This window comes from Molothrus aeneus (genome assembly GCF_037042795.1).
Source record: "Molothrus aeneus isolate 106 chromosome Z unlocalized genomic scaffold, BPBGC_Maene_1.0 scaffold_33, whole genome shotgun sequence".
Taxonomy (NCBI): Eukaryota; Metazoa; Chordata; class Aves; order Passeriformes; family Icteridae; genus Molothrus; species Molothrus aeneus.
Window position 1 is genome coordinate 1,133,432 of NW_027098761.1, and position 12,363 is coordinate 1,145,794.

A 12,363-nucleotide genomic window follows, 5' to 3' on the forward strand; every position below is an offset into this window, starting at 1 on the left:
TTCAGAAAAAGACATCCAGTCCAAGCAAAAGCTGCCAATGAGGTTCCTCAGTGCAGTGGGAGGAAAGGAGGTTCTCAGAGAGGAACCTTAATTTATCATAAAAACAAATAAAAGAAGCACTAGACCGGTAAAAAGTAATAAAAGTCTTGTTGGCTTAAGGAATCATGGTGTCAGTGTGCCTCAGAGACATTTGTGCTTAACAGTCTGGGGCATCACACAACTCTTCCAGGAAACATGAGACGTAGTAATAAGCCTGAAATCATTCACTCATTTTATCTTAAAAGTTGCCTGGCAGATGGCCTGAGAACTTGTCACCAGAAGTTTTTTCTTGTTGTTTCCTGTTCATATATTTTTCCCCAGATCCATCCTGTTGATAATCAAGACCCATGGCAGTTCTTTGGGTCAAAGTGGAGTAAATGGATTGAGATCAATGAAGTAATCACATCAGGAGAACACCCAGACTTTTAAGGGGACAGGAAGGGAGGGGGCAGTCCTGGGGTCAGATGAGATCAGGCATTGCAGCTGCTCTGTTATTTTTATCCAAATGTGCTGTTCAGATATTATTATTTTAGTGAAATTCAGTCATTGTGTTCGTGAAGACAACACAAAGAAAATATAGATTTCCTTGCTTGGATGAAGGAAATAATTTACTTCATATTCAAGGAGAAAGGAGGAGAAATACCTTTGAATAAGTTATCACTCTGGATTTTTGCTATAATATCCCCCAAGTTTAACATCACAAAGAAACCAAGATAGCAACAGTACTTTAGCAATTTTTGATCTTCTCCACTAAAGCCTTGTGCCACTTTCAATTGAGTCAAAGTCCAACATTTTGTAGTGATTTTTGTCTTTCAGAACAATAGTATTTTGTGGGAGCAAAATAAGTCCTAAACACACTGACTGCTTTTAATGCACAAAGTTTGCATTTCATGCACAATGCTGTCCTTCAAAATACAAATCAGTTTTCAATTTAAGTGCAGATGTGCAAATAGCAGTCACTGTTTTCATGCAGTAATTTTCCAGAAAACTGCATAGACAAATGTTCAGTGTCACTTAGACAGTGAAGTGATTGTGTTTCTGATTTTGGTGTTGAATACAGGCATGATCCAGAAAAACTTGATGCCTTCATCATGGATAAAGCACTGTTAGATTATGAAGTGTCAATAGATGCTGACTGCAAGCTCCTAACTGTGGGAAAACCCTTTGCCATTGAAGGTAATAAGCTGTTTTATAACACACCGCTCTGTTCCTCATGTGCTGAATTTGCTTTGTTGTGCTGTGGTGTTCTCGGTGAAAATATGGAGGTGAAACTGAGGACCCCCTGAGGATTGTGGCAAAATCCTCAGTGATTGAGCAGAACAAAAGCTCCAGCCTTTTCTTCTGGTGGTTTTTTTTGAGATCTCGTATCACTTTTAGCACCTGTTTCCAGGCCAGGTTGGGTGGAGCTTTGAGCAACTTGGCCTAGTGGAAGATCCCCCATGGCAGGCATTGGAATGAGATGTTCTTTAAGGTCCCTTCCAACCCAAACCATGCTGTGATTGTATGATCTGTTGCCATGCTCTATACAGAAATTATTCCAAGTGCTCAGGCAGTGTGTCTCCAGACATTAGGAGGCAGAGTCCATTTCCCTGCTCACCATGAAATAAAGAGGCCCCTGAAATGAGGCTTCTTTTCTGCCAGTTCTCTTTGTTGACATTTGTTCAAAACCCAGTTCTAACGTGTTCACAATGTGGTTCTGCAGTTTCACTCTTATCTGAAACAGGCAAATACTGTTCTCATTTTAAAGGTGAGCTCAAGATTCCCACTGAATCTATAGTTAATTGAGAAGGGAGCCTGCCCTGGTGCTTGGCCTCCTGCAGCCTTGAGAAATTAGCAAGGACAGCTCAGAAGGCAGCCTGGAAGCAAGGTTGGAGTGAAGCTGCTTCCAGCATGGATGAGCACATGAGCAGCAGACATTAGAAACCACTTTTGTGATAGATGGACAGTGCAAAGGACTGGTGCTTCCACTTTCCTCCCCTCCAAGGGTAATAGCTCCAGCTGCTCCCATCACAATGTAAAACAACCTCCTTCAGAAACCTGATAAATCCCTTTCAGAAAGGTCAGCTCTGCTGAAATAAAACCAGAAGTTTCCACAAATTCAAATCAAGTAGATTAGATTTCAATGTAGAAAAAGAAACAAACAAATAGACACTGAACTGTATGATTTTGGATGAGTGGACTTCCTTCATTTCTCCCAGTTACAAAAATGTATGCTGAAAATGTGATATTTATAAGTTCTAGCTGTGCTAACTCTGAAATAAATCCTTTGATGTGAGCAAGTTTATTCAGGTAGAATTACAGGCACAATGTAAAAAATTCAGCAGCAAGGGAGAAGCATTGTAGGAACAGATATCACCTCATCACTCATTAAAAAGTGAGCCACTGTCCTGGAAAATTCAGCACCTGTCTGTTTGTGAGGGCTTTTTCTTTCTTCCTGTGTTGTTGTGGGTTTCTTTAAGGAGACAATCTGAAGTTCTGAATTCTGAACTGAAAAACAAAAATCCACAGTGGACTAGAAATTAATCTCTGCAGGCAATTGGCATGCAACTGCATGTCTTCGAGGGATCAATTGTATTTGTTTAGAATTTCTTAAATCAAACCCCAGATTCTGGTAAAAGTACCACATTCAGAGTTACTGAATTAATTTTCACTTACACTAAGTCCTTTACCCACACTTTAACATGGTGAAAGATAGCACAGTGGCTAAAAACTGCATTTATTAGTATCTGAAAAGTCCTGTCAGTGCCACAGCAGAAGTGCACAAACTGAAAGCATAGCCCCTGGGCTTTAAATTGCTGTGTGATAGCAATGAAGATGGCTCCTGTATATATTTATGCGCATACAGCTCCTCATCAGAAAATGCATAGAAAGAAAATGTCACATCTGACACCACAGTCACATCCACTGCTCTAACAATGCAAGGGAATCACAGAATGATTTATGTAACATTGATGCCCTTTTGCATTGCTGAAAGAATCCATGACAAGGGCATGAAAAGGTCTGTGTTTCTAGAGAAAATATTTATTAATCCATTGTCTCCATTTTAAGTTTTTGAATCTCCAGTTTTACATGGAGATTCAAAAACATTATTATGGCTTGTGTGGCCATAATAATGTTGAATTTGCTTATTCTGTTTATATTGGGTGACTTTATTTTGCACCAAAAAAGGTCTTGTCTCAGCATTCTCAGACCACAGTAAGCCAGGTTTGAGCTGGCTGGCTGGCTGAGAGTGCCAGCTCGCTCTTCCATGCTGAAATGAACATAAGTCAGCAAAAAAGAAAGAGAGAGATGATTGCACTGTTCTCCCTTCTAGGATATGGCATTGGTCTTCCCCCCAGCTCTCCACTCACCTCAAACATCTCTGACCTGATCAGCCAGTACAAATCCCACGGCTTCATGGATGTTCTGCACGACAAGTGGTACAAGGTTGTTCCCTGTGGAAAACGAAGCTTCGCCGTCACGGAGGTAAGCAATGAACTCGGGTCACCTAAGTGAGGCTTTGTGCAAGCTGACAATTATTTCCCCTCATTCCTAATGGCATACCCACATGGCAGGGGTGGGTGGCAGCTGAAGGGAAGGAGGAGACTTCAAAGGCAAGAGCTGCTGACCCAGGCAGCAGTCAGGGCAAAACAGGAGGAGCGCATCAGTGGGACTGTGCTGCTGAGTGAGGCACCAGGGAGCTCCTCTGGACACAAGCAGGGCATGAGGAGGGCAGTAAAAATCGTGATCTGGTATATTTCATAGGAAACCTGTCTGATTCTGATTCCACTCAACTGTGTGTGTATCACTATCCACAGAGAGAGGGGGAGCTCAGGACATCCTGAATTTTTTAATACACCCTGACCACTTCCAAACATGGGTGGCAGCTACCTGTACCAAAGATAGGATTTCAGGCTAGAAATGGTCTGCTAAGACACCATGCCAAGAAGAGAGGGGAAGTAGGTCTCACTTCCATGTAGATCTATGAGAAATGGAAGTAAATCTTCATGTGGTACTTCATCCAAGTACCACATCAGAGGAGTTACACCATTATTTATGAGGAAAAGATAACTCTTACCAGAATAGCAGTTTTTCACCAAGTTCCCTAGACTGTCAAGTGAAAAAATAAGATAAAGTATTGAAGAATCAAAAGCACCAGCAATGTGTGAAGCTTATAGCATACTCTTTTAGCTGAAGGTCTTCCAATGTGTTCTCACAGGTACAGAACAGTTAGAACTCTGCTGTCTCCTTCTCAGACTGTTCAGTCAAATGCCAAACACACACACGGTGTTCCCTGAGGAAGTGGCAGCATTCTCCTATCAAAGAGAACCTCAGTTTCCTGGACTCTGACTCCCACTTTTCAATGGTCAGCTGCAAACCTCTCGCAGCTGACTAAATCACTACAAAATTAGCGTTTTTTTGAGATACGACAAAGCAAATCTTTATTTGGCATTTTTAATATATAATTTGTTGGGGTGTTTCTGCAGGTCTTACTACATTCTTTACTTTTTCATTACGGTTGTGTCAATAGGAAATAAATTATATTTTAACATCAGACATTCATAGAAGAAAATTCAATTTATTTTTATCCAAATTACTCATTTTTTCTTTCTTTTTTATGTGATTAATTCAACACAATAAAGCAAACTTAAATAGAAGTGTGTATTCACTTCTCTTTCTGATTTAGCTTATCTGAAGATTGTACTATCATCTAAAAAGGAAATTGTCTTTTTAAAATAGCAGTTCCTTCAATGACTTCTTGTTCCTCTACTTTTTAACAAGTCTTTTGAATTAAATCTCAGGAAATTACAAGGTGGTAATGCTATAAATTACCTCAATGTTGCTTAAAACTCAAAACTCTTACAGCAGAGAAAACTTACCTTCCTAATAAATCCCTAGTGATGTGACAAAAGGAGCTTCCTCTGATCATGTCTTACCCTACAGCATTCATCTGGGGCTGTATGCTCTCTATTCTTAGTCATAGAATAAATTCCAGTCAAAAGTACAATTTTATTTAGTACTGGTTTACTCTCAGAACATGTAGTTACTTCTGAAGTCTGTGGACTAAGGTGCTTAGATCCCCTGGGAGGGGCATGAGATGATACACTGGGCTGCAGAAGTGTTAGAACCTAAGTAATACCTGCCTATAAAAATTGTAAATAGATGTACATATATGGGGGTCCTTGTTCAAAATGTTACCAAGAGAGGTGCATGATCAACACAAGATTCCTCAAGGCCTACCAACAAAGGGAGAGGAGGTAGGGCAAAAATCTGCTCCAGTCTGAAAATAAAATTCAGATTTTGCCCTGTGAATAGTGCCATGGAATTCCTTTGAGGTTTTTTTTTTTTTCACTATTGAATAGGTTTGAACCACAGGATTTATGGGAGGCCTTAAGCATGGTGTGACAGATGGAGGACATGTTGTGCTTTAACATAATTAAGTCTTTTAGTATAATGTACTTGTGAAGAATGAAGGGCAGGTATAGCTACTCCCAGGCTGGTTGTCTGACCATAGTCCTTATTCCATCTTCAGTTGCATTAATTCAACATGTACAACTGAGTTTTTTGTTCAGAAACTAAAGTCCAGCAAGTTGGACTGAAGGACTCAGTTCATGGAATCCAACAAGGCCAAGTGCAAGGTCCTGCACCTGGGTTGGGGCAATGCCAATCACAGATACAGGCAGGACACAAATACAGAATGGATTGAAAGCAGCTCTGGGGAGAAGGACTTGGGACCTTGGTGCATTAGAAGCTCAGGATGCCCTGGCGATGTAGTCTGGCAGCCTAGAAAGCCAAAGATGTCCTGGGCTGCATCACTAAAAGAGTGGCAGGAGGTTGAGGGAGGTGATAGTGCACCTCTGCTCACTCTGGTGAGACCCCACCTGCAGAGCTGCATCCAGCTCCAGGATCCTTAGCATAAGAAGAACGTGGCACTGTTGGAGAAAATCCAGAGGAGACCACAAAGGTGATCAGAGGGCCTCTGCTCTGGATGCAGGCTGGGAGAGCTGGGGGTGCTCACCTGGAGAAGCGAAGGCTCCAGGGAGACCTTAGAGCCCCTTCTAGTGCCTAACTGGGATCCAAGAGAGCTGAAGAGGGACTTGGACAAGGGATGGAGTAACAAGATAAGGGTTTAGACTGAAAGAGTTAGGTTGAGAGGAAATAAAAGGAAGAATTGAAACATTTAGGTGGTGAGGCCCTGACATAAGTTGCCTAGAGAAGCTGTGGATACCCCACCCCTGAAAGTGTCCAAGACTAGGTGGGACAGGGCTTAGAGGAACCTGGTCTGGTGGTTGGTATCCCTGCCCAGGGCAGGGGGTTGAAACTAGATGGTCTGTAAGGTCTCTTCAAAACCACACTGTTCTAGGATTCTGTGAATCTAAAAAGTCACTGAAAGACCCTTATGCAATCAGAAAGGGAGCAGAAGCAGAATACCACTTGCAAGTCTGTGCCATTTGTGGGTAAGGTCTGCTAAGTCCGGATCTTCATTTTCCTGAGGTGCCTCACTTTTAATGTATCTCCCACATGAATCCCCTCTTCTTCATCCATTCCTTTTGGCCAAGAACTTGCAGATTTTAGAATGTGTGATTTTTTAGTTGGGAGAAAATTACTAAACTTAACAGCCAAGCAGCAAACACTCTCCAAAGTACAGGTTCCCCACTGTAACAGCAAGAAGCATGGGAATTAGTCTTGGACTTACCTTTATGTTGGTTTGTGTCATTTACTCCTGTACAGCCCAAAAATCTCTGTAACTTTACTCCCTGCTCTCAGTCACAGTAGTATTCTACAGATTCACTGAAGAGCAGACAATGTTCAACACAAAAGCAGATGGTTCATTTTTTAAAAAAGTCTCAGCTTCTCAGTGGGTAGTCATTCACATGGATTATATACCAAAGTCAGACCCAGCAATTGCCTTTTGACAGCAAGAGTAAGGCTTTGTATTCTTCTATGCCGATTTGATAAATTTGATCTGTGACATGCTGCACCTGTTGACCAAGAGTAATGATGCCAAAATGGGAATATATGTAGGTGAAATACTGATCAGTATAGCCTTTAAATTGGTGGGATATCCATCATCCATTTTGGTCATTACCTCTTTAGCTATGCCTGATTTGTATCCACCTGCCACTCCTGCCCACTGAAGTTATTTTTCTATAGATTTGTTTTGAGATCCGTCTTCCTACTCACCATTTTTTAGTACTCTTACACTGGGAAATTATACTTCCTGTGGCAGAACTCAATGCTAGCTCTTCCCATCTCTCTCTATCTGGCAGTGGATGAGCACTTTGCTTATTGTAAACTGCATTTCAAAACAAAGTTGTCCTGGAAAGAAATTATTCAGTCTGGGGCTGGAAGGTTTGCAGTGAAAACCTTGCAGATCTTCAAACTGGGAAACCAATAAAGATGGTTTACTTTCTGATATTGCAGAGGTCAGAAGTGCTTGACTCTGCTGTTTTGTATCAACCTCTCCAGCAAAACCACTTACCCAAGGTATCTGGCCCTGATCAGCACCCACTGGCTCATTTATGGGGCATGCAGCTAACTCAGGCTTGGAAAGAACACTGCCGTGAATTGCACTTTACCCTCTCCACTGCAGGTAATGTGGGTGGCAGTGGCTGTTCTTGGTGAGTGCTAGCCTCTAGCAATATTGCCTGAGCACTCTTGGTTTAAAATTGTCATGTTTTTGTTTCAAAGGAATGCCTTTGTGGCCAAATTGCTGTGTTCCCTACTAAGGGTGAAACATGGTGCAGGAAGGATGAGGGATTGACAGAGTTATATTTGTACATCATATCTGGGCATAATCAATGTAATTTGTTTTTATTTTTGCATAGAGTACACTCAGCTCTTCCTCTACCCTACTGTTATTCTCACCAGTGCCTCTTCAGAAGGAGCCAGGCTCTTGGGACTTGGCTTTCCATCCCATTAGCTCCATCCAAGCTCAGAATATACTGCAGAGAGAAGATTTTTACAAAGAGGGTGGAAAGTGAGCAGAATGTTTCCCAGAGGGGTGGTGGATGCCCCCTCCCTGAAAGTGTTCAACCATCCCTGGAGGCATCCAAGGCTCCGAGCAAGCTGTTCTAATTGAATATGGCCCTGCTCACTGTGGGGCAGTTAGACCAGGTGACCTTGAAAGATCCCTTTCAACTCAAACCAGTCTATGATTCTGTGATTTTTGGGAACCAAAAATTTTGCAATTTTCTGCTCCTGGCAGCAAAGCAGCTCTGGAACTCAGCCAGCAGGGCAGAAGGCAGGGGTATCCCTGAAAGGCAAAATGCCTGAAGTCAGTAGTTTGGCTGCTCAGGCCAGGCAGGGATGACCAGGGCAGGGTTTACCAAGACAGTATAAAAAAGAAGAGCCCTTCCTGGTCCATGCTTTGGGAGAGCTACTTAAGTGTACACAATCTTTCACAGCTTTTTTAGCTATGTTTTTAAAAATGTTACTGTTGAAACTGTATCTTCTGTTTCACTTGAAAGGTTTGTATTTCTCCTTTTATATTCATAATGATCACAGGACAGCTAGAACTCTAGAACTTAGACTGATTTCCATGTTGACTGGCAGTTCAGTCAGATAACAACCAACACGTGGAATAAAAAATATATTGCTGCATGCCATTATCCCAGCTATTAATATCAAGAACTTGCTGATGCTTCACACAAATGGTATCTAACCTGACATTTAAAATAACAATGTATGAAAGCACACAGACCTTGCAGCTAAACTGACCCTGACAGTGGTGATGCTGGGGAAGGTAAAGTGCTGTGAGCCTCCTCCCAGTGCCTGAGGGACAGGTCCATGCTAACAGTGGGGATTGGTCCTTGACCACAGCCTTCCATCTGATCCAGATGGAAGCCACACAGAAAAAAAAAAAATCCTTTCATCTTTGAATCATGGAATAATTTAGGTAGGCAAGGACCTCTACGATCAATGAATCCAGCCATTAATGCAGCACTGCCAAGTCCACCACGTAGGTCTTTTAAATCCCTTCAGGGATGGTAATCCTCTTTTCATCTCCCATCAGTGGTGAGAGCCGTTGATGGTTGTTAGCTCTCAAGTTTCTGAAGGAACTTGCTCAAATTCACTGGTCTTTTGCCTGAATTTATGATCTTTGGCCTCAGCATCACTCAAGAGGCACACAATCAGACAGTGCCTCATTCATCCTGCCATGATTTCACCCAGTTGTCATCCAGAAAATTGTGCCTTTCTGCTCTGTCTTCTTCCTAGTCCCCTTAAAGGTCAACCAATAGTTTCCTTTTTTGTTACACCCATCGCCTGACAACTCAACAGTGACTTTTCCAACCTTGAAGTTCTGATTTATGTTTGTCCCTGGTGCACTGCAGGTGTCAAGGGAAGGCCATGCAGACACTTCCAAAAAGGAAACAAACTGCAATGTGCTCATAAATAGCAGCTGCCCATCAGTCACCTTTCACAGCACCTTGTCGTGAGAGCATGAAAAACAAACAGAAATAACAGGGAAAAAAGGTTCTGCTATACCAAGACACTTTTCTCAGTCTGCACGTATGTTGTCTAGGGGGGAGATGTGGCCCCTGCCCACAGGAGGAACTGGGAATGTTTCCAAAAAGGGTCTCACAAAGTGACAGATGTTGCATTGAAAAGGGGTCATCTCAGTGTGGGAAGAAACAGTGGGTTCTGGACTTGCACTGTGGAAAAAAATACTTTGCACAACAGTCCTGCAGAAGGGATTGAATGAGTATTGACTCTGTCAACAGAGTTAGGAGAAGATGTGTCCTGCAAATGAGTAAAAGATTTAGATTCATCCATTGAAACTGAAAACAAAGAGAAAGAAAAAGAAAAAGGTGACTGTCTGAAGAGGTACTGACAGGGCTTGGAAAATTGATGAGTAGAAAATAAAACATTTCTTACAAAACAGTGTTTTTCCAGCTCTGTGCAAAACCCTCACAACAAGCAGGAAAAGGAACTTGTCTTGCCAATATAAGACAGTACTTACAATATCTTGAAATTTGTCACTTGAAACTCTAAAGCCATGGTCATCAGTCTTTGCTAAGGATAATCTCCCTGAAGAGATTAAATATGTATTATTTTTAAGCTGCTACTTCTTTGAGAGCACAGAAAGCCATAAGAATGAAAATCAAGTCTAAAAATAAGTCTCTCTGCAGCTACAAAAAATGCCACAACATGGAGAGGGGGGCATGTTTTAATAACACTTAGCTGACTAAATAAAAGTATCAGCATCAGTAGGATTTTGCAGGCCTACTGAGATGTGTAAATGAGTTTAGAATTCTACCCTTCATATCCATTTATCCCTACTAATTCCTTATCAGCACAGGTGCTGCAAAACTGAACTTCCAAAGATCAGCAAACCTTTTAAAGGGAAAATGCAATCAAGAAAATACAGCTTATTATTATACTTAACACACACGATACCCATATTTAGTATTTGGGTTCAGCAGTGTGTAGTACCAATATCTGTGCTGCACTGCCAACTTGCAGATTATCCACAACAATCTTTACAAGCTTCTAATTAGTCAAAGTTGGACCACAGGAGTGATGACTTATTCAGTGCAGCCAGGGAGAGTAAAGCATTTACAGTCTCCTGTAGTAGGGAGTAAAACAGGAGTTCTTCCCATGAAAACAAATGCTGAAATTACTAAATGCTGTTTTTGTCTCGACTGCCTGCTCCAAAGTGAACACAAATGTCAGACTGGCTTCTCTGCATCCCTTTACTTCTATTCAGGGTTAAAAAAAGAAAAAAAGGCACATAACTAGAGTGGAAACAACAGGAAGTATTCAGAAAGCAACTGCATATATGGGTTGATAAATTGAATAAGTTTCTTCAAGGATGTAAAGAAAAAGCACATATCTTCTATTGTACTTGGTGTCTAGGAAATGCCAATTTTCCAATTTGCCAGTGGGAAACAACTTGGAGGCTGTTGCAACTGTCATGCTTAGCACCCATTAGCAGTAATTATCACAGGATTGACTACACTGCTTATTGTTCCAGAACCATTACATGACCATAACTGAGTTCATTCTCCTAAAATGCAGGAAGCTACATCCTGGATTTATGATTACAAACTTGGAACGAGGACTGCATTTTTATCCTGGTTTAATACAGAATACACCACATGGCGGGCTTTTATTCCTTAGGAAAAAAAAATTGAAATAAAAGGAAATAAAAACAAGATATTGCAGTAGAGAAATCCACCAGTTTGTTTTCTGTTGCCACCCCCAACCCACATACCCACTCCCCTGGCCCCTAACCCTTGAGCAGAGAGGAATGCAGTAATGCAGAGAAACCATTTTTTTCCTGCTCTTTCCATGTATATTCTATGTATGCACCTAAAAATGCATATAAGAGCAACAAAATAAGTATTTGAGCTTGCTCCTGTAATGAGAGAAGCCTCTATTAGAAGCTGAAAATGAGAGCTGCCTCTATTAGATGGTTTCCTTTACTATTTAATGTGTGTCTCTACAGTAATTACAGACAGCTGATAAATAGCCATTTTACAATGGTTTGTGACTATACTGATACTGCTATGTATAATCACTCCATACACTCCACACTGCATAAATTATTTCTACCCTACCTTGTTTTCCCCCTTAATTTAGTCTCAAAAATTTCCTTTTACTCTGCAGCCTTTATCATGCAGCTCTTCCAAAGTATTACCTTCTTCATTGCTAGATGAAATATTACTGATGCTTTGTTTTGGCACTTCCTTTGCTAGGAAAAGATGTCTTGTTTGGACAATCTCAAAAGCCATCCATTACAGGTGAAAAACTCATGTGGGATGACAGTGCTGGAATTTCTTTCACCTGCTTCCAGGGAAGGTAGAAAACAATTCTGCAGAGCTGACAGGACAGGGAGCCAGACACTCATCAGCATAAATCAGAGAGGCTTTGCTGAAGACGAGGGAGTTATTTTTCATGTAAGGAGCTAGCCAAGTGTGCTTTCTGTAGCAGTGCTGGAGTGGCATCAAACACTGACCCCAAGCATTCAGGAACCCCCACTGCAATAGGGCTTTTTATTATTGTTTTGAATGGCTAGGGTTTTATGATATTACATTAAACCCAGTTCCCATGGCAAGAACCACCCACAAGCTGTTACTCTCTGTGACATCCAACAGCTGGAGCCTGGGAGTGCTGGTAGATAAGTGTATTCATCAGATGACTGAGCAAACACATAACCTTTTAAATACTGTTCTGTTTGTTCTTATGTTTACTGTTAGCTCTGCATCTCTAAGTTGTTGCATACTTGCCTTTGAACACCCTTTCTGGGAAGGGAGTGATTTGCATTAGAACTTCCTGGAGAACTGGCAAAAGGACCTTTAATCAGCATGTTCCACTATTTGGGATAGCAGGTTTTTTGCT

The 12,363-nt window shown here is 41.4% G+C and overlaps 1 protein-coding gene across 1 annotated transcript in view; it reads left to right on the plus strand.

Moving 5' to 3' along the window:
• Positions 1–12,363, plus strand: part of GRIN3A (glutamate ionotropic receptor NMDA type subunit 3A) — a 67,821-nt gene that overhangs the window by 47,835 nt on the left and 7,623 nt on the right. The window contains exons 5-6 of the mRNA XM_066569886.1: positions 1,100–1,215; positions 3,353–3,504. Of these exons, the coding sequence (XP_066425983.1) occupies positions 1,100–1,215; positions 3,353–3,504 (268 nt within the window). The remainder of the gene's footprint in view (positions 1–1,099; positions 1,216–3,352; positions 3,505–12,363) is intronic.